The following is a 22,423-nucleotide window of genomic DNA, read 5'->3' on the forward strand; positions in this document are numbered from 1 at the left end:
CAATTAATTCATTGGGTACCAGTACAGAGGTGACTCGTTTGTGTCAACAATACCGACTTCCAATGTGAAAAGAGTGGAAGAAAGAAAAAAAATTCCTATTTCTTTTTTGCAACAATTGTCAAACGGTTATTGACAGATTTATTCTCCGAAGACGAGCCTGGCTCCCAGTGGTTCCAGGTACATGAAGAGCATGCTCGACTGTTCGAATGCGCAGGCTAAACAAAGGCGAAAAGGTGTTGTCAGATGGAGTTTTACAGTCAGTGACCACGTCTTCCTATTAAGTAAGAGGTATAGGACGCCAAAACCCGGTCGAAAAAACGTACCGTACACACATACAGAGAGACCCACACGTCAAGCACAAAGAGCTCATCTGCCCAGCTGTTTATCTAACTAACCTGTAATAGGTAAAACAATTCCATCTTTGATGCAACAAATAAATCATTAGAGCCATTCATTTAATAAGAAACTTGTGCAAATTTTAGTAAGTTACTTCTAAGATCATTATTAACACTTACAAGTTTAAGTTATATCCAGTTGAGTTCTTTGAAAACGCCAGTTTTGAATGAGGCAGAGAAGAGAAGTAAATGAGTCACTAACCCAAAAGAAACGCCAAATCACAACTGTAAGTCGATGAACTACTTTTACAATTTGAAAGACACAAAGCAACGAATGTCAAAACGGCTCAGTAATCACGACATTGATATTGGCTTAAAAAATGGCTTAAAAAATTATGGTTTTTCAAAAATCATGGCCTAAAAAGTATTTTTTTCGACCAATGAGGAAGGAAACTACTAAACAAATTTCTACTTGGAGGTAGGTACTTCGAATTGTGATTACCGATCCCGCTGTTTGTGATATTATTTATTGCTCGGATAAATCCTTTATAAAACGTACTTTAAATTATCGAGAGGGTATAGCAGTACAAAAGCCCTTAACGCGGCGACACGTGATCTGTCAAAGTAGAAGAATGTTCCGCCCACATCACGATTTAAGGTGACTCAAACCAGGTTGAAAGCTCACTGATTTTAGTCTTTAAAAATCTAAATTTATGAAAGAGCAATCGTTGTGTTAAGTGCAATAGAAAGTCGTGGCCACTAACTGTGAAACCGCAGCTGACAACACAGGCTCTTCATGTACCTCGAACCACTGAGAGCCTGCTCGCAGGCTCGTCCTCGTTGAATAAAAGTGCCAATTATCGTTCGACAATTGTTGCAAAAAAACAGGATTTGTTTTCCTTTTCCACCTGTTTTATGTTGGAAGTCGATATTATTGACACGCCGCACTGACCTCTTTATCACTGACACCCATTGAATTAATGGCTCCGAGTACGTGTTGGAATTTGTCACCTCAATGGCTTGAGATTCATGCCACAAAAGCAACTTTGAATCCTTGTCATATTCAAGCGATGAAAAGAAAAACGAAAAGATACAATGGGTGTTGGTCCCCTTTAAAAATAGTTCTGTAACCCAAAAGGAAAAGGATGCCAAAGCAATGCACAAATGGAGGAATAGACCATATTCGTATTATCGGTATTGGGCTGGAACTAGCTTGCAATGGAGGCTAATGCGGGGGAATCTTTTCAAATGCAAATACTTTTTAATATATTCCCCCGCATTAGCATCCATTGCAAGCTAGTTCCAGTCCAATACTGAGAATACGAATATGGTCTATTAAGACGAGTGGTCTGATTCTCGTACCCATAGTCATTGTTCCATCTAAATGTCTGAGCACTGAATTGCTCGTTACACAGAAGATTAGAACAGAAGCTTGCAGCCAGGTTCCCAAATCAAGGTAAATTAACCTGTAAAACTGCTGTTCTTTAGTCTTCTGGTTCATTTTTGCTTCTTTGATCCGGTATATACCGTGCATACTCTCCCTCTGTGCCCACTGTTCCTCTGTCCCTCTGCGCCCACTGTTCCTGCATGCCTCGTCCCCACTGTTCCTCTGTGCCTACTGTTCCGCTCTGTTCCTCTGCGCCGACTGTTCCTCTGTGCTCAGTGTTCCTGCGCGCCTACTGTTCCTCTGTCCCCACTGTTCCGTTGTGTCTTCTGTGCCTACAGTTACTGTCCCCACTGTTCCTCTGTGCCTACTGTTCCACTCTGTTCCCACTGTCTCTCTGTTCCTCTGAGCCGACTGTTCCTCTGTGCTCAGTGTTCCTGCGCGCCTACTGTTCCTCTCTCCCCACTGTTCCGTTGTGTCTTCTGTGCCTACAGTTACTCTGTCCCCACTGTTCCTCTGTGCCTACAGTTCCTCTGTGCCTACTGTTCCGCTCTGTTCCCACTGTCTCTCTGTTCCTCTGAGCCGACTGTTCCTCTGTCCCCACTGTTCCTTTGCACCTTCTGCGCCTACTGTTCCTCTGTCCCCATTGTTCCGTTGTGTCTTCTGTGCCAACAGTTACTCTGTCCCCACTGTTCCTCTGTGCTTACAGTTCCTCTGTGCCTACTGTTCCGCTCTGTTCCCACTGTCTCTCTGTTCCTCTGCGCCGACTGTTCCTCTGTGCTCAGTGTTCCTGCGCGCCTACTGTTCCTCTGTCCCCACTGTTCCGTTGTGTCTTCTGTGCCTACAGTTACTCTGTCCCCACTATTCCGCTGTGCTTACAGTTCCTCCGTGCCTACTGTTCCGCTCTGTTCCCACTGTCTCTCTGTTCCTCTGAGCCCACTGTTCCTCTATCCCCACTGTTCCTTTGCACCTTCTGCGCCTACTGTTCCTCTGTCCCCATTGTTCCGTTGTGTCTTCTGTGCCTACAGTTACTCTGTCCCCACTGTTCCTCTGTGCTTACAGTTCCTCTGTGCCTACTGTTCCGCTCTGTTCCCACTGTCTCTCTGTTCCTCTGCGCCGACTGTTCCTCTGTGCTCAGTGTTCCTGCGCGCCTACTGTTCCTCTGTCCCCACTGTTCCGTTGTGTCTTCTGTGCCTACAGTTACTCTGTCCCCACTGTTCCTCTGTGCTTACAGTTCCTCCGTGCCTACTGTTCCGCTCTGTTCCCACTGTCTCTCTGTTCCTCTGCGCCGACTGTTCCTCTGTGCTCAGTGTTCCTGCGCGCCTACTGTTCCTCTGTCGGTGAAAATGGTACAAGCGTGAGGCCATTTGTTGGCTCTGCCAATGTTTTTACTTTGTCTCAATAAAGTACCCGCTGCTTATTAAAGAATTAGTATTTTGACTTGTATCGCTTTCAATAGTTGCGTCCAGTTACATTTGAGTACATTTCCGTTTCATTCAGTTCGCGGAACGACCCCTTTCGAAGCTCACGCTCGACATCTTTTAGTGTGGGTCTACCGCCAAAAACGTATGCCTTTCTTTGTATGTGTTTTGCGCGCCCTAAGAAGAAATCCATTGAGCCAATGCAACGTCGATCTTCGGTAATCCAAACAACGCATCACAGTGCCCTCCAAGATTTTGGATTACGTGGTTTGCTTTTAATAACCAATGTTTATCAATAAAGGGCAAAATTACTGAGCGCTGATTGCCTGAGACAGAGGGCATTTTTTCTTAATCGAGGGCATTTTTGGTAATCAAGAGAGGGCTTGATTACCTGTCAATGATTGGTTAATCCGTTGCATAGCAACGTATATTGTATATACAATTTTGTGCTCATCTCAAGAATGTTAAGTTCACAGGGTGTCAGTGCATGAATTGTACATAATTTTATCTATTTTTTTGCTTTTCAGCAGTTTCTTAAAAATTTCTTAATATTATGACGTACTTAATGGTTAGGTATTCCTACATTTGTATATGCATAACTCGTACTTTATCTTGTTTTGTATTCTACTAGGTTGTCGAGAGCTTTTAACATGAGCCTCTGGCTCGGACCGTATTGTGCAAACACTTGATTATCTTGATTATCTTATGTTATCTTATCACAGAGCACCCAAACGGCTGAAACAGTCCTATGCGATTATTTCACTGTAGCGAACGTCTTCCTGAGTACGTAAAAAAGGTCAGACGTTTGAAGCAGCAGTTTCAACAGCCATGAAACATCAAGGAGATAAACGGAACAACAGACTCGGTAGCTTGTGTTCTGTGTCTGCTTTGTTGTTGTCTGTTGTCTGTTGTATCGCTATAATTCATGTGGAACTCAGAATACAAGAACACCATCGACTGATATCACACTCAGTGACCTCCTGTGATCAGCTTGAGACAAAAATCCTACGAAAAGTGCAGCAGAATTACAAAGAATGGCAAAATGATAAAGGCAGCCATGCAGAAGGACACCCAATGAAGACGAGAGGTAGAATGTTATTGTTTCATGAATATGCAAAGTGTTTTAGTTACAATTCAACACCACTCTGTCCATTATTGACATAAGAAGACATCCTTTGTTTATTTTTTGCTTTCTTCACGAAAAGCTGGTTTTGCCATTGTAGCTCAGTCAAATCTGATTCATGCGACCATTTAAATATACTAAGTCACAAAGTACTGTAAGGCTCAAACGGGAAGAACACTGCTCTTTCGTGACTTCGATGAAAGGTTGGTCGGAATTTAATGAGATTTGTCGGGTTTTCCTCTTTCCTTCTCGTATATATGTTATTTTCATTTTTCTAAGGTAATAACAACACCCGGTCAAGAGAAATACGAGCGTCACCTTACTTATCACAGCAGGAAAATTACCCAACAGTTTCTCAAGTAAAGCTACTGGTGAAAGAAGAGCTTCGAGACCTGCAAAACCAAATTTGTGCAAAAGATGAGACGCTCCGCAGTGTGGGGCAACGAAAAGGCAACAAAGGGAGTAAAGGAAGCCGAGGGAGACGAGGTCCCCCAGGTCCCCCAGGGGGACCTGGGCCAAAGGGACCTCCTGGAAATAGAGGAAGAACGGGTCCACCGGGACAACGTGGTATTAAAGGGGATCTGGGTCTACCGGGTCAGCCTGGTCCCGCGGGACCTCAGGGGCCAAAAGGAGTAAATGGCACCAAAGGTGAGCCGGGCCAGTCCTCCTCGGCTCATATTTCCATATAGAGTTGGAACGTCCACCCACCGTATAGTAAACTACCGTGGGATGAACTTTAAGGACTGGGCACCAATACTTATCTTCGTATCGTGTGGAAATTGCGAAATACTCATCTAATGTAAACTTATCTTTCTATCCGTTTAAATTTTCTTGTTCCTAATTTAGTTAGCTGGAGAAGAACCTGTGAAAACTGCAAAATACTCATGTAAGCCTTATTGGGTGATAATATTTTACAATCTGCCTAATGCCTCATGCCTCATGTGGCAGTCAAGTCGGCAACCGAAAGGAAAGGCTAACTTGTTTTAAGGCATAGTCCGAAGAGATGGCGGTGAGTTTACTTGCCCTCTTGAATTCAATATCACGTTTTAAAGCCCGGTCTTCTCCGTGTAATTTATCCTTGCGTATGTAGCACGAGTGGTCACCGTTGAAAATAGCCTGTTTTTATATGTTAGTTTTGATTAAACAGCAGCCTGAGTGGACTACAAATTTTTCATTTGCGAAAAGATTTCTTTGTTTGGTTTTTTTTCACTAATCCTTGAGCATATAATTGTCAGACATCGACCGGAGGGTCTCAATGGGGTAGTGGATTTTACTAGGCTCACAGTTAAATTTTGCGCATTTTTACGCCTAACGGTTAAATTTTTGGCCCTTTTACGGCTAACGGTTAAGTTTTTCCCGCTACGGTTATCTGAAATTTTCATAATTAATTACCATTGTTTTACATTATAATGTAAGAATTAACTGGAAATATAATAGTTTATTTCCATTAGTGTGGAGCATGGCAAAATCATAACAAGTACCGGGAACATTCTCGGTTGACAAAGAATGACATTTATCTGGTCTACAAATACGTATCAGTCCTGTACTGACTGTACTGCGTGCGGGACGTAGAAATTTGGAACTTTTAATTTCTAAGAACTAAAAAAAGTGATTGGTGCAAACGACTTATTGACGATATCAACAACAAACAATAGACAAACCGACTGATTTTACGAACAATACACCTACGGACATTTCACTAACAAAAGGCGGATCGAAAAGCACCAATCACTGTTTACAGTCTTCACACCCAATAACAACCCGGCTTAACTGACAGACGATCAATAACACCACGACTTGGTTGACCAATCAGATCAACGACCAGAGTATTTATACCACCTTAAGTGTCGCGAAAGAAGTGTAAAGTAACAAAGTAAATTACATTTTCCCACATAAAGGCAGAAGCAGGGGAATCGAATAGCATTTTTATTTAAAAAATTAGTATTGGTAATTAATAGTTCTTACGCATAATGTTAAAGGACCGAGAGTATTGAAAACGTTGGCGGTCGAAGGAAACAAAATATTGCGGACGTATTGACAAGTTTTACCGGCCCGTAATGGAGCATGTTTTTTGTAGGGGAAGGGGGGGGGGAAGGGGCTTTAAATAAAACCAATGCGAAATACTCACTCTTAAGAGGCTCCCAAACTTCACTGAATTTGATATCCATTGTTTCATGAGGATGATCGTCCGCCCAAAGGAACTGTATGGAATTCTGCAATATGGCAAACATCACATTTGTGCATGCCCGGTAGTGTTGCAATGGGTACGATTACGCTATACCTCCGACGAATCTTATGACTCCGACGTTTGATTTTCACCCAACAGTATCGCTGAATTTCTCCGACTGCAAATTAGACTTTTTCTCGGACTCCAACTCTCAGCATGGCCACCTTTTTGGAGCAAACAATCAACAGCTCTCGCAAACTCTAATTAGCTCCTTTTATTCGTTATCCAGCTTTTGTCCAAGTCGCCGTTGTTACTTGCGTCTCAAGAGGTTCACTGCAAACCACTTATCGCAATGACTTGCGTGTAACCAAAGAAAGTCCAATGCTGTGGAATCTTCGTAAATTCATTACTATAATCTTCAATTAAAGAATTACTTGAAAAATGGTGCAATTTCTAAATGCAGTAATTCCAAAAAGAAAAAAAAAACGAAATGACAAAAATGATAAAAGTTCGATGTCTTTTCAACATGAGCATTCCGCGGATTTCAATTTTTCGCTTTTCAGACTGACTGATCATTCTAAACAAATTTTAAAGCCGTAGTTAAGAAAGAATCTCTCGCAATTTTAAAAGTGAGTAAAGACATCATAAGAAGGTTAAAATGTAAAATGAATATTCCAGAGTGATCTTTTTGCGTGGCCTTTCAAACGGATAATTTCTTTAAGCACGATTACAAACGATCGGCGCCATGAATGCAGGATCTCGCAATTTACTCAATTTGAAAAGTGAAAATCGTCTAGTTTAGACAGATTGTTTACCCCCGGCAACTATTTTGCAAGGGGTATTGAAGCTGTGCGTTGGCAAAATGATTCTCCACTGACGAGAGTCTCTCAACAGCTAAATGAATTCATCTAAAACAGAGATGTGCCTTATCCCATTGATAGTTCCTTTATTCTCGGCACCAGTCTCAATCAGGTCGTCTGCTTTCCGCTCATCACCAAGAACTCGCCCCTTGTCAGCAATTTTATGCGGCTCATTCTCGTTTGTTTCGTCACATCGATAAGAAGAAGATGGCAAAAACTCGTCCAATATAGAGGCCGAAAAAACCGTACCAGTTTCCACATCAGCTAAAGGCTGACATTCTCCGTAGGTGGCCGAATATTTTATATCATGTTCTTCGTCCTCTTGTTGCCGTTCGTCTCTATGGTTTAATTGGTGTTTATCGTCCTTCATTGGGCAGTTTCCGTCTTTACGACAAGCATAATTCCCTTTCATTTTTTCCAGATCCTCAACTGGTTCTTTAGCCGCATCAGTACCACGAACTCTATTCGTCAATTCTGCTTGTTGTTTGTCCTGGAAATTAGCTGTCGAACTGTGATGCTTTTTATCCAAAGAATGACCAGTGTCGACAACTGATGGTCGACTCAATTGTTTTTCATAACTTTCTACACAAACGGCATCGTTCCCAAGAAATCTCGCATTCTTTCTATGTTTTTTTAAAATTTTCTTGGAGTTCAAAAGACTTTCATTGTTTTTCAAAACTCGCGGTCTCTTTAGCGATCGTTTTGAACGCTTAAAGTCTTGTCTCTCTTTATCCACCTCAGTCCTGTCTTCTGGAGCAGTAAAACAGGACAAACTACATAAAACCCGATTTCTGGCTACATAAAACCGCTGTAACATCTGTCGTCTTTCACTTCGGTTACTTTCAACTACAGCCTTGGCAAAATTTCTTTCCGAAGAAAATCCGAGTTGATCCGACATTTCCCGAAAATGTCGCCGACGAATTCCTCGGGGAGTTGACCCAACTAGAACTGTGAAGTTTCCTATGTTTTCAACACCACAACTACTTCCGGTGTTCAGTGACCTAAAAAGTCGGAAATAAAACGGAACTAAGTTTTTCCATTACGAATAAAATGAAGACAACAACCTTTGTTCCACTTAATCTCAGAACTATACAACGAATTCATCAAAGTACGCGTGAAATCTTAAAGCTGATCATGTCCATGCAGCGAAATAGGAGTATAAAAATCTTCTATCTTTGTTGTTATTAATGACATAAAGTCAACCAATCCATGCGTCAACGAGAGAACATCATCACATTGCAACTCGGGATATATATGGTTGGGACAGGCGTCTGGCGTGGGCCGAGTTCGAAAGCTTCACTGCGTGGGAAGTTATTCTATCTTTCTAATATTCTTTTTTCAATGTGGAAACGCCCTCACAATTTTGGACTACTCAAGTGCTCGACTCTTCTTATATTCAACAACTATTCAGCGACGTAAAGGTGGCTAGTGGTGGATATTTGCCGAGCGGCGAGGTAAATATCCACCACTAGTCACCGAGCTGAACGGTTGAATAGCAAAGGATATTCGGAGTTTAAGGTAACTCCCTTGAAATTGTTCTACTATCAAACTTTTTTGGAAACTTGGCATAATTAACATTCATGATAAGAACATTAAAAAAATGCAATAAAAAAATGGGGTCACCGTGCTTGTTTACGCGTCAGCAGGCTCGTAAAATGGGGTATTTTTACTGTTTTCGTGTTAAAAAAATTCGAATCACCTTCATACAGAATTAAGTCTTGGTTACTTCAAAGACACAAAATTTTATTTTGAAAATAGAGCTTCTTTTATTTAAATAAGCAGTAATGCTTCATTTACGCCGACTTTGATTTCCTGGTTGTGGGAATAGTGCTCTTTTTGGTGGTGGTTAGCTTGAAGTCCTCGCCTTGGGTAAAATACACCCAGTACGAAACTGTTTTCCAAAAAAATTCATGTTCTACTATCAAACTTTTTTTCTTCTTCAGATATGTTCTTTATTAGACTGTTCCTAGCAAATACCTGAAAAAAAAATCGGGGGTCACCGTGCTCGTTTGAGAGAAAAGGAGCATTTATTTCGCTATCGGGTTTAGTTTGAGCGAAATCTCTTACGTTTTGTATGCGCACGCGCTCATGTGCGTGTGCTGATGACGCGAAAATCGTGCGCAGTAGGGATGCGCAATGCAATACTAAGGAATTACCTTAAGTAGCCAATCAGAGAGCGCGTTCAATTCCATCCACTGTTTCACTATATACTAACGGCATTTATAGCCAAATTACAGAATGATTTCAGAGGGGCATGCATTCACGATTTCATAGGAATTGCTATCAATGCCATGCAAGTGTACCAAACGGGAACATTTGTTAATCTGAAAATGATGAAATCTTTAGCTTTCTGTTCTATCTTCTCGCTTTGAAAAGGGGAGGATTGTTTTCATTTCTATTGCAACTTCAACAATTTAGTCGTCGCCGTAGTCTCTACCTAAGCCCCACTACAACAGACTTATCATTCAAACGATCTATGACGGAAGTACCAGTCCAAAGATCTCACAAGGATACATGCAGTTAATATTTAACCACGCTCAAAAGTTGACGCGATGCAAACTGTGGTGTTTTTTTCTTGTGGATATCAAGTTTCTATTTATCTTACCTTGAAAGTAATAGCCGTTATGGAAACAACACGGTACCCTACCGGGGGGGGGGGGGGAGGGGGGTAGGTGTGTGCCGCCAAGATTCTCAAACCCTGATCCTAATTATTTAAGGGTAGTAAATCAAGATTTGATACCTTTTTTACGGCCAAAAAACTAAAAATGGCACCCTATTTAAGGGAAAAAAAGATAACTCTGTCGAAAACGCACAACGAGACACGTTTCCTGTATACTCACAATTTAATTCTTCTGCACTACAATCTACAACAATCGACTCAACTCAACAGTTCGCTGAGGAAAAACTGATCGGGACAAAGTACATTATCAGACAACCACGCAATTCTTAGTTGGTGTTAAACTATCGTCAATCATCAAGGCAGTTAAATGAATCGTTTTATTTCTTTCCCTCTGTACGCGGACGTTTAGCATCAAGAATAGAATATCAGACCAAGCCTAGTTTAATAATATGCCATCATAACTCCCGCGCAAACACCATGGTTTATCTTTTAGTCAATTCTGACCTCTATATTGTTTTAACAACTGAAACAAAGCCAATAATAATGTTGTCTTTACAATTACGTATCCGAAACACAACTAGAAAGTAAAAGACGAAAATATTGGGAAACCCGAGATCGAACAAAAGTGAAATAATGAACACAGCATTATTCACCTTCAACCCCCAATGTCATCAGGAATATAGTCTACCAGAGACTTGCAAAAAAACTCCTCTGGAAACGTCCCTTTAAAATCGCTTTGTTTAACTTGAAAACGTGTATTCTGGTTTGTAGTACAGTTTTAATACACTATATCTCTTTCGTTTTGCGCGTTGGGGTGGATACCGCAATTCAGTGACCCTATCTAAGGAATATCTTAAGAATCATGACACCAAAAATACCAAAAAGAATACCCTATTTAAGGACTGAAACCCTTAAAAACCCTACCCTGTCGGGCGGCACATACCTATATATAGCGTATACAAGAAAGTATCCCCCCCCCCCGGTACCGGTATCCCAAAGTAATGTTTCGTCTAGTTTGAGCCATCAATGGTATGAAGACATATTTCCAGTTTTGTCGAAAATGTCAAATTTTCCCCATTCAAAATAAAATTTCCGCTATTTACTGTGATCATGGGGATTTTCTTTTTTTTTTTACTATTTCCAAACCTGTATCTATTGCCAACCATAAAAATGACGGACAGTTGAACAGTGAAAAAGAATTTCGCCACAAATTAACAGTTTTCTGACCGAAAGTTAAGCGTAAACTTTCACCAATCGCATGTTATGCGATTCGGCTCATTGTAAAATAGTAAAAAAGGAAGAATTGTTTGAATCAGTAGTAGCACTCAAAAGCGACAGGAATTCGCTCTTTCTTCACCAGTGACGACTTTCAAATATCAACATAAAAAGCTTCAGTGGGAGGCAATGCAATGACATCTCAAGGACAACAGAACTGCGACCAAAGCATCTTACCGTTGAAGTGACGGTACATTCAAAGTACTTGTCCGATCAAGTTCTGCCAGTTCATCTCTGGGTTTTGTTTCTGGTGCGGATTCAGTGACCCGAGAACTCGGTTCACCAAGGTCATCACTTTCATCGCTTGCCTGTGGCAAATGGAATTTGACATAAAATTGTGTTCGTTATTTTAAACCAGTCTGGTTTTTATGTTGTCTTCACGTGAAACTAGAAGTTTTTTTGAAAGTTTTGAACCTTCTTCTTTGTTGTACGATAAACAAACTGCGATGTGAAGCAATTGCCTTATACTTCACAATTATTGCATGAACGCGCGTTGGCAAAAACCAATCTCTTATTATATACTCAACAGAATATCGCATTCCCGATTGGTCAATGACGAATGCATAAATAAGTTTTGAAGGCAATACGGAAGATACTATGGAAAAAGAGCGATGGATTAATTTTCTTGAGTACTGTATATAATAAATAAAAAATCGTATGAACTTGCTCGTGCACTTCGTAATTGCTGGTCACTCGTGATGTTTCGAAAGTTCTCAGATTACATGAGCCGTGCTTTCAAGACTTTACACGTTCACATAAATCACGAATTGCACTCGCGCTCACGCGATTTCCTATACATATCCAACAAGGGTGAATGGAATAACTGCTTTATTAAAGTTTATTTTATGTAATCACAAACGCACGAAAAAAAATGTTAAAAAAAACCTGTTGCTGATCTTCGAAGCATTGTACCCCAAATTTCAAAACAAACAAACGAATTCTGGGGGATAGAGCGAGTTTCAATCGAGTGTCGTAAAACCAAAAGCAAAGTAATTACTTGGGCCAATCAAAAAGGACGGAGACAATCCAGTAAACCAATCAAAACTCAAAGTAATTACACGTAGCCGACACAAGGCGCGGGAAAATGTGCACGCGCGAGCCACGATTGGTTTTGGTTTCACTTCTGATTGGTTGAAAATGTGGCGCGAGAACTTTGAACCAATCACTGAGTGAAGTAATGCAAAGCCAAAGCAATTCGCTAATTACTTTCGACACTCAATTGAAAACTGCTTTATGAAGGATGCCTTTGGACCTCCCTCTCAGCAGCTCGGGCCTTCTCTATCACATCTCACATGAAAATAAATGCATATCTACCATGCTAAAAATTCTCCACCTCAACTCATCTGGAGGTTAGAGGATCGAGCCCACGAACTCAGTCGGAATCGCCTTGTTTGGAAACATTCGGATCTCTGTTTCATTTCTCGAGTGCGTTCGTGTCACTATATTTAAGATTTATATTAAATATTTAAAAAAGCAAGACAGAGTTAAATTCGGGACCAGAGAAGGCAAATCCCCTCCCACCAATGGTGAGAGTGAGATTTGAACCCAGCAAAACCCCGTGCAAATCCAACGCCCTAAGCAAGGAACAAGGTCGACTCCGACTCGTTCCTTATTTCAGTAATCTTTTACAATACCTCCAGCGCTGGAAAACAATTAGCAGGCTGCTGAGAAAACTGCTTGAGTTCAAACACATCTTGCAGAGCCTTTTTTGACATGTGGTTTTCCGCTTCGCTCGGACCAACAACGTGTCGATTTGCGTGTGTATAGCGTACTCCGCAAGATTCTACAAAAAAAGGAACCTTGTTATCAAACATGACAGAAATCTCTTTTTCAAGAGACTAATTATAATGATCACTTTATGAGAGTGTTTAGCTTATAACGTCTGGTAACTGCACTACTTATCGGGGACAAGAGAATATGATAAGCAAGCAAGAGAGGAAATCCCCATATTAGACCGTCTTACGATGAAAATTATTTGACATCTCTTATTAGCTCTGTGTCATCTTTCGTGGTTATTTCAAGAACGACATCTTATTGGTAGGTTGGTGCCCACGGTCCGTGCGGTCATGGGAACAAGAAACAAAATGACTCACATATGACACCGAGTCCGGGAATAAAACCCTGAACACATTGGTGAAAAGCGAGTGTTCTCATTTCTGCGTTAATCCAGCTCTCGATGACAAAAGAAGAACAGAAAAACCTGGAATCTACAATTTACACAATGCCGGTCCCTTGAATGTCACGAGCTCAAGGTCTCAGTGGCTTCGCCGTTTTGTTTCCTTGGACAAAAAAAGATTGCTCCATACCTTCACCCTCTCGACCCTGGTGTATAAGTGGGTACCGGTGATATCATGAGTCGGGGTAACCCTGCGATAAGCCTCGCCCATGTGTGCGACTCACCCACTCAACACCCCCCCCCCCCCCCCTCCCACCAATGCTATGGTGCCGCACCCGATCATCCAAGCTGACGTTTTATATTCTCTTCCAGACTAAACATCACCATGACAAAACTGTTCGAATGTAACAGACAAACTGTAAGCACCCAACACCCGGCGATGACCTGGCATTCCGTCCAGGGAGGGAGGAGAAATAGCAATGCTCTCAGTCGCTTCACGCTACTTGAAACCGGGATAAGCCTAGGCCATGTGAGCTAGTGTGCGACTCACCCACTCCTCCCCCCCCCCACCCCCTCGCAAATGCTATGGTGCCGTTCCCGACCACCCAAGTTGATGTTCTATATCGCTTCCAGACTAAACATCACCATGACCGAAACGTTTGAATGTGGCAAACTGTCAGCACCCAACACGCATGCCCGACACTAGTTAGCAAGAGCATTACTATCTCAAGCAGCGCTGATTCGAAGACATTCAAATCCAACTTTTACCACTTACCTAAGATTTGCTCAACCGTATTGGTACTTTTAGATTGCTTTGCTGCCACACTTTTCCCATTTACAGTAATGTCTGGAGCATGCTTGCCTGGGAACCTAGCCAAGCATAAAATAATATAGGCCACTTTCGTATTCTAACGGTAGGACTGGATCTAGCATGAAATGGAGGCTAATGCGGGCAAAGTAATTTGCATTTGAAAAGATTTGCCCGCATTAGCCTCCATTTCATGCTAGATCCAGTCCAGCCGTGAGAATTCGAAAATGGCCTCTTGTGAAAAGCAAGCCTGAAAAACATTCACAACTCAAAACAAATTTGAGGAACTTCAACTGTAGGTACCGAAAGCAAATTACAAAAGTGAATTGTGAGCAAGCGACACACTCAGTACGAGTAGCGGTTTGAATAGGGTCACTTGCAAGTGGATGCATTTTGACCTAAAAAAGATAACAGGACTATTCTTCCAATCGGAACACTGACTAAGGTCGATCGGCCGAGATAACCAAAGTACGTTGCTATTTAGCCCCAATCAAATAAGCCTTTAAAAGCAATGGATTGGAAGAATTCACCCTTCAAGACTGTATCACTCAACGGCATAGTTATGGTACTATATGAAACACCAATTATTGCTAACAAGATGCAAGCTCAGTATCCTGACGTAACAGATCACCGTGTCAACAGGAAAGCCATCGAAAAACAACCTATACCGTATTTTGTCTTTAAATGCTTATGTCTCAAAAGCTCGGTGAAACCCGAATTTTTAGTGCTGCAAAGTGATCAACCGGCTAATACGAAACTCTAGAGATTCTCTGGAGGGCACTTAGAGCCACGTGCAATTTTCCTATTGTGAAAGTAATCAGTCTGAACTCGCTCCAGAGAATCTTTAAACTGTCTATGGAGTTTTATCTTGGCCTGTTCAGGATGGCTTTCCAGCACTCTTAAACCGCTGAGCCACCCTTTTTAAGGCACGGTTAGGGTTTCATGCCATGCCACCTGTTGCAGATTCTGCGAAAAAGAAAAGACCAAATCATCTCCAAGCATTTTCTCACCTTCGAAAGCGCGTCCGTCCCTCTTTTAAAATTTTGCTTGTTTCTCCAGCCACAGTCTTTGCTTTTCTTTTTCTTCTTTCTCTTGGTCGGAAAAACAAGCCTTCGTCAGAATCCTCATTTTCGCTTGATGAGGATACTTCTAATAGATTGTTCTCGCTCCTTACCAAATTTTCTTTAACTTTGTAAGATTCCTCGAGTATTCTTGATTTGCCCGTCCCTAAGATTTGCTCCTGATTCAAAGTAGATGTGGATGGAATAAGGTCTAATCGTTTCTCCCCGGTCTTCCTTTTATAAGTTCTAACTTTTTCCTTGACTTTCGTAAACTCGCGAGTTTTCCCACTCTTGAGTCCAATGTTCTCATTTCCGCAAATGAAAGAACTTGACCCTCTTCCTGCAGTTAGCGGGATCACGCTTGCGGGATCTCCCGTTCCTGTGCACAACAACTTCTCAACATCCTTTGTTTGGTTAGGGTTGTTCACAAAATGTTTTGGCTCAATAACATCATCCTCGGAGCTGAAGAAATCTTCTAAGGATAACAGTTTGTTTCTCGAAAAATCATTCGAGAATTCCATCAATTTTGAGGCAACGTTTTTGGAGTTGTTTCCCAATCCAGGTATTTCCTGTCTGAGGAGGCCCTCAACACCACCGCAAGCTGCTTTGTTGTCAACAGTGCTTGAATTGTTATCATAATAATCATTGTCTTGACTTTTCGTCTGATAACCAGCTGTGTTACTCAGCACATTTCCCGGCTGATCAACGATGTTGTTGAGATCTGAAGAAGGCAATTCGTCATCCTCAATAAATTGAGACGCAATTTCTTCCAGATTATACGGGTCTTTATCCTCTTCCTGGTTTGCGCCATCGTCTGTGATTGTCTAAAAGAACATTTGGAAAAGATGAAACATTCTTACCCGATAATAAACTGCTACGTAAACTATACTAGGATAACATAAGTATTTGGTATAATTAACTCAGTTGAAGGGCGTAAATTGACAAACGTGGGGAGATTTAAAGGCTGAAGTTGCGAGCTTAAGCTTTTCGTCACAGAGGACTGGGAAGGCCTTCAACATCACCCTGACGAGAGCTCCTTATCACAGGGGCCCTGGTCATTTTGGACGTAGATTCACCGAAGAGATGACGAACAGACCGAAATATTCTCAAAGCCAAATCAGCGGACCAATCACAGCACACTACTGCTTTAGGGTGCGTTGCGTGACATCCCGAAAGGCAGTTGATATTACTTCAAGCAACACAGGTTCTTTGGAATTTCTAACGTCATTACCATTTCAGGGGAAAACAACAAAAACTCTACAAATATTTGTGTTTTTCGGCCATTTCAACTGCAGTAGATAAAACGCACACGGCGGAAATGAACATAGTGAACAAATAGTGAAAAAATGACGGTTAAGATCAATTTTTAAAAAGGCTAAAAGATAAAAGAGAAGCACTGGTAACTACAATTGCAGCTTATAGTAGAAGTAACAAGTTACAGTCATAGCTTAATATTATTATATGGGAGTCAGTAGAGACAGTTTTTCAGTGCCAACGTTTACTTTCAATGTTGGATTTCAGTTCTGAATCAATAAAGTTTCTATTATTTTACAATGAAGGTCAGACCTTCAATTCGCTAAAATCTCAAAATTGTCCCATTTCATGTTTTATAATGGCAATTTCGTTCACTATGTTCATTTCCGCTGTGTGCGTTTTATTTCTAACGAAAACTCTATTTTAAGAATTGGATGCAGAATTTGGAATGGCATCCCAGGAAACATAATCATACACCCAAAGCATATTGTGAAAAAAAGATCACAACAATGTTAAATTCCAACAACAATTTTCAAGATCAGGGTCACTATGTTGACGTAGAAAGAATAATTAATGAAAGTCGAAAGTGTCATCTAGTCAAAAGTATTAATTTCTAGCCTATTTTGCATCTAATACTTTGTGTTCAATTAATTCTATATTTACTATCTAACTTCTTGTATACTTATTGAATCTTCACAGTACTGAAGGTCCTTCCCTTGCATGGCATCCGCACGACCAATTTTGTACAAAATATTGGCTGGATGGAGAATGCGGGGTGTGGAAAATGTAGAGTCATATATAATAATAATAATAATAATAATAATAATAATAATAATAATAATAACAACAATAACACTAATAATAATAACAACAATAATAATAATAATGATAATAATAATAATAGCTTTTATTCAGAGAGGGAGACGCATAACCTAATACAGTTTTCTAAAATGCGGTACATTTAATACTCTTTTTACTCTTTTTACTCTTCTTCCACATACCCCGCGCTTTCCACACTCTGTGCCTCAGACTTAAAACTTATTATAAGTTATAGCTTCCTGTTGCTCTTCAGCTCTCAACTTCCTTGCCGAATATTCTCACATTACTTAAGCGGTGTGAGGTAACTTTTACAACCTTTTTGCTGCGTCTTCCCGTCTCAAAACTGTTATCAACCGAAGTCTCTTTTTTCAATGAAGTATTGAGAAGAAGTCTTATCCGTTTCATACGCGTGAAGTTGAACTCGATAAAGACGAGACTGTGAGACCAGCCGCACATAATGAATTTTCAGGGCAAAAAGGAGAAGCTGACACACAAATACGGCGACAAAAGCAAAACGCTCGACAGCTTGTGTTCCAAGTCAGGATTATTGTTGTCTGTCTTGTGTTGTATCGCTCTTATTCACACCGAAATCAAAATGAAAGAACACGATCGACAGATATCTCACTCAGTCAAATTTTACAATGAGGTGGAGGCAGAACTTCAAGAATTGCGACAGAATAACGCACGATGGAAAATAACAAAGGCCAACCAACAAAAAGTTCGGCGAGCAAAAGGTGAACTTGCTTTTGGCGTTTCGACAAAGTTTTTGATGTTTGATTTACCATATGCCCGGAGAAATGTTTGCACGCTAGCGTTGTCTTAATGAATTACACATAGTCAGTGAAGACAAAACTATATCCTGACCGATATGATTCTCAGATATATGGTTTTAAGTAAATGCATGAGGATTATATCAAATTTGTTCTGACGTGTTTGGTTCCCACGTAAGTGGGAGCGAATATTAGAGAGTTTAATTAAGCACGCGACGTTTTTGAGCCGCAGACGGTAACCGGAAATAAACATTTCGCACGCCAGGACAGTAGTGTTTCCCAGATTTTTACCTAATCATCTCTAATGGAGCAAAGATACTTAACAATATAAAAGTGGTAGTAAGAAGACAAGTTAAAAGGGAAAACAGCTCACTTCCGGCTGCCGTCCGCGGTTCAAAAACGTCAAATGCTAAACTCCTTTGCGACGTTTTTGAGCCGAGGACGGCTCATGCCAGCACAAACTGCTCCACACGTCTCCTACATCTCTTCAAGAGTGTAAGCTTTTTGCTTCTTAAACTAATTTTCATATTTCTCTGTTCCTTTTTGACATAAATTAGAAGATGGTTCATACCCAAGGCATAAACGCGCTTCACTCGAAAATCAAGACGCCTCGGAAATCAAATTGCTCATCACAGAAGAGCTTCGCGTTCTGAAAAACCATATCTGTGCTACAGATGAAACTCTCTGCCGCTCAGGACCAAAGGGCAACATAGGGAGACGCGGAAGGCCCGGAATCCGAGGGAAACCGGGTCTCCCAGGACAACCCGGGCCAGAAGGACCTCCCGGTAAACATGGACCGAAAGGATTGCAAGGACCGATCGGGATCAAAGGAGATCTCGGATTTCCTGGTAGCCCTGGTCCCGCGGGACTGAGTGGCCCGCGGGGTTTGAAAGGGGTGAAAGGTGAACCAGGCAAGTCCATCTCGGCTCCATCATTGCTACAGCGCCCCACAGACACAACAGTCAACGTAACTCAAACAGCGATCCTGAAATGCACGGCGGACAGTAATCCAATTCCAAAGATCACGTGGTACAAGCTGAACTCACAACTTCCTGTTGGACGTCATGTCATAGAGTCCAGTGGTGCTCTTATTGTCAGGGATGTGAGACCTGGTGACGACGGAATTTACAGCTGCAAAGCTGAAAATATTCTGGGGAGGATCAGAGCTTCGGCTAAACTAACTGTTCAGTGTAAGTACGAGGATTTGGGTGAACAAGAGTTTATAAACCTTATTAGACAGCATTTGCTTTTCTCAAAGTAACAAATCGCAATGAATGACAGAAAAGAAAAAAACTACGATCCCACTCATTCCATGTCCCCGTTTTCAACTACAGTACTCCGAATCATTAAGTAAGCACGTCTCTTTCCCGAGTCTGCTTGCGTCCAAGGAGCTTCCAATACTAATCGATAATACTGTTGTTGGAACGAATGTATTGTCAATCTAAAGATCCTTTCGTAACTGCCTCGGTTCCAAAACGAGATCGTTGTAGAGGACAGCATACGGCAAATCGAAAGGCATCAGTTCCCAAAGACCAGCAGTACTGAGCATACTTTAACCAAACTCTTAGCTTTGAATTCATAATCATTATTTGTTGTCGGTTATATAGCAAACTGGAACCTAAAGCGGTCCTCTTCTAATAACCATCGAGTTTCCAGTGTTTACATGGGGTTCAAATGCGTCAAAAGCCACGATGTTATGGAAAGAAATTCAAGTCTTGTTGTTTTCTTTGATTACTTGGTAGTTGGCCCAAAGATTTCATTATCATCAACTCGTTTGATGGCTGAAGAGAAGCAAAATATCACTATCGCCTGTAATGCGTCTGGTCTCCCGCAGCCAAGAGTCACTTGGTCCAGAGCAGTAGGAAATTTGCCTCAGGACAGAACAGCAGTAACGAACGGAGTAATGACTATACATCAACTGACAAAAAAGGATGGTGGTGTGTATATATGCCAGGTAAAGAATATTTTGGGATCGGCAAGTGATACCGTTCAACTGATGGTATTCTCTCCTTTACACTTTGAAGTTTCTCCTTCCCAAGAAGTAACTCCAGTGATTGGTTCTGTATTAAGACTGCCTTGTGTCCCTAAGAGTGACCTTAAACCTACAACAACTTGGGCAAAAGATGGCAAGCTCTCACTTCCTGTAGACTCTACTGTGCTTCCAAATGGAACACTGGTACTTCAAAATATACAGAAATCCCACAAAGGGACTTACACCTGCACAGCAACGAACGCTTTGGCAACAATTCACGCTAAAGTAAAAGTTAATTCTGTACAACAGCCAGTATCCTGTTTTGAAATCAAGAAGTTCGTGAGCAGTGCAAGTGGAAATTACGTCATTGATCCAGATGGTGCGGAAGGTCAGGCACCATTTTTAGTGTATTGTGATATGGTTGACAAGAATGGAGTTGGCGTGACAGTCATCAGTCACGACAGTGAAGGAAGAACCCGAGTCCAGGGATGTGAAGCACAAGGGTGTTACTCACGCGATATTCGTTACAATGGAGCGAGTCTTGCGCAGATGGAGATTCTCACAAGAGTCTCTTCACAGTGTGAACAGTTTATTAAGTATGAATGCTTCAATTCTGTTTTGCTTCACAACGACAACCAACACGGATGGTGGGTGTCACGTGATTCTGTGAAGATGACGTACTGGGGTGGCGCTTCAGTGAGTGGTAAGTGCGCATGCGGGATGACCAACACATGTGCAGACCCCAGTTACGGTTGCAACTGCGACAAGAACGACAATGTATGGCGCGAAGACAGCGGTGTCCTGACTAACAAGACACAACTTCCTGTCAAACAGCTCAGGTTTGGAGATGTCAGCACAAGTGAGGAAGGGTACTACACACTGGGAAAACTGAAATGCTATGGTATAGCATAAGTTCAAGTAAATTGATATTTAAACTTCAACAAAAAACATCCTTCTTAGGAAAAAACGAAGGATTAGGCGGGTAATGCGAGACCAAAGAAATCATTCAACAGGACTGAGTGGAGTCCAATTCGGTCTGTAATCATACGAGTGATTAAGAAAATCGGGCGACCGCGTAACGGGAGTCCGATTTGTTTAATCACCAGTATGATTACAGACCAAATTAACCATAACCATTACAATTTCCGTGAAAACAAATGCATCCCTTTTTTCACTGCGTAATGTTACAAATTCGTCCATTTTAGAAAACCCGGTTTAGTAGGGTAAGTGGTTGTTGCTATGGTTAGTGTGATAAATTCTGTGATTGGTGGATTAAGGTGAGTGCACTTAATATGATTGGCTGATGTAACTGTCCGATTCATTACTGGTGTCCGATTACAGGCAACTGTCCGATTCCCACCCTACACAATAATTAGTGAAAAATAAAGCAGTTAATTGCACAAATCAAATTTGAGAAAATTCTAATGGTTATGATTATACTTCTAATTGGACAGCGGCAAGCGCAATGTACTGAAGCAAGGCAAAGAACGACGAGAATAAGGTGGAAAGGGTTAGCATTTATGCAGAAATTTCCCAACATGATTTCACTCCTCGCAATATCAGGTGAAGCAACTACAACTCCAATCCCATCATTTAAGTAACCACTATGTAACCACTTAAGTAACCACTATGTAACATATCTAGGTAACCATGTAACGGAAGCTCATGACCTAGAAGTGTTTAACTCTGGTTCAGAGGTGGGATTTTTTTGAGTTTTTGGATGTAACGTAGCTCGTGCATTTTCCCCCGTGTGCAGCTACGATTTTATTTTTGTCCATATTTGGGCATAAAGTTGGTGTCCTAAAATCCCCAGCTTTGTTCCAACGAAAAGAGTTGCAAGTTACATGCTTCAAGGTCACGTGCTTCTGAATGTAAAGACCAGAGATTTTATCAATAGTAACCTTAAGAGGACCTTGAAATTGCCGTCTGTTCCTATAAAAACTTTTTTCTGAGTTCCCTCTTAGCATCCACGAAATCAAGTCAGGTGTTAATGCTAAGTGTCAACAAAGGCATAGCAAAGCTCTTTTTACTGATGTAACTGTCTGAAAAAGATGATGGTCTCGATAAAGGTGAGCTTCGGAGCAAAAACAACATCCAACAAATCAGATAAAGAACTCTACAAATTAGACTTCGAGATTTGTCTCGTGAACAAATGTCGTAGCAAAGCCTTTTTGCTTAATTTATACACATAAAATTGAAACCTTCGTGAGTATTGTTAAGGCTTTACACAGTCTTGGATAGACCCCCCCTTATCACCACCCCCCCCCCCTTTTTTTCCCTTTCTAAAAAAAGGGAACAAAGTTCATTTTACCCGTCGAAGACTGGAAAAAATTTGCAGAATGATGTATGTTACCCGCGTTCGCTTTCGAATGAAAAGCTTTCTCTCGCCAGACAGTCAACCAGCCAGTCAGAAATCTTTCAGTAACGTGGCGTTTACG

At 41.3% G+C, this 22,423-nt stretch overlaps 3 protein-coding genes across 4 annotated transcripts in view; 2 read left to right on the plus strand and 1 right to left on the minus strand.

Moving 5' to 3' along the window:
- The first annotated feature begins 3,968 nt into the window (after window positions 1-3,968).
- Window positions 3,969-5,059, plus strand: LOC138023019 (uncharacterized). The gene is made up of 2 exons (XM_068870055.1): window positions 3,969-4,227; window positions 4,543-5,059. The coding sequence occupies exons 1-2, from the start codon at window positions 3,969-3,971 to the stop codon at window positions 4,950-4,952; spliced, it is 669 nt and encodes a 222-aa protein (XP_068726156.1). The 3' UTR covers window positions 4,953-5,059.
- A 1,630-nt stretch (window positions 5,060-6,689) lies between these two features.
- Window positions 6,690-22,423, minus strand: part of LOC138023725 (DNA excision repair protein ERCC-6-like 2) — a 63,911-nt gene continuing 48,177 nt past the window's right edge. Inside the window, exons 18-22 of the mRNA XM_068870764.1 lie at window positions 15,120-15,994; window positions 14,077-14,171; window positions 12,820-12,968; window positions 11,363-11,493; window positions 6,690-8,291 (exon numbers count right to left, since the gene is read on the minus strand). Of these exons, the coding sequence (XP_068726865.1) occupies window positions 7,325-8,291; window positions 11,363-11,493; window positions 12,820-12,968; window positions 14,077-14,171; window positions 15,120-15,994 (2,217 nt within the window). The 3' untranslated portion in view covers window positions 6,690-7,324. The remainder of the gene's footprint in view (window positions 8,292-11,362; window positions 11,494-12,819; window positions 12,969-14,076; window positions 14,172-15,119; window positions 15,995-22,423) is intronic.
- LOC138023729 (uncharacterized) lies at window positions 17,633-22,009 on the plus strand. Of its 2 annotated transcripts, none has more exons than XM_068870789.1 (3): window positions 17,633-17,977; window positions 18,574-19,203; window positions 19,756-22,009. In XM_068870789.1, the coding sequence occupies exons 1-3, from the start codon at window positions 17,701-17,703 to the stop codon at window positions 20,895-20,897; spliced, it is 2,049 nt and encodes a 682-aa protein (XP_068726890.1). In that variant the 5' UTR covers window positions 17,633-17,700; the 3' UTR covers window positions 20,898-22,009. The 2 variants fall into 2 exon arrangements, with proteins under 2 accessions (XP_068726890.1, XP_068726889.1); XM_068870788.1 differs by having other exon boundaries at window positions 17,634-17,977; window positions 18,571-19,203.

The sequence above is a fragment of the Montipora capricornis genome, chromosome 11 (genome assembly GCF_036669925.1).
Source record: "Montipora capricornis isolate CH-2021 chromosome 11, ASM3666992v2, whole genome shotgun sequence".
Taxonomy (NCBI): domain Eukaryota; kingdom Metazoa; phylum Cnidaria; class Anthozoa; order Scleractinia; family Acroporidae; genus Montipora; species Montipora capricornis.

Bases quoted from the DNA above. Each gene is read 5' to 3' on its own strand.
- LOC138023729 (XM_068870788.1), top strand. From the start codon at position 17,701: ATGAATTTTCAGGGCAAAAAGGAGAAGCTGACACACAAATACGGCGAC. The intron at 17,978-18,570 runs GTGAACTTGCTT...GACATAAATTAG, and splicing joins AAAAGTTCGGCGAGCAAAAG to AAGATGGTTCATACCCAAGG. The intron at 19,204-19,755 runs GTAAGTACGAGG...ATTACTTGGTAG, and splicing joins GGCTAAACTAACTGTTCAGT to TTGGCCCAAAGATTTCATTA.
- LOC138023019 (XM_068870055.1), top strand. From the start codon at position 3,969: ATGAAACATCAAGGAGATAAACGGAACAACAGACTCGGTAGCTTGTGT. The intron at 4,228-4,542 runs GTAGAATGTTAT...CATTTTTCTAAG, and splicing joins ACACCCAATGAAGACGAGAG to GTAATAACAACACCCGGTCA.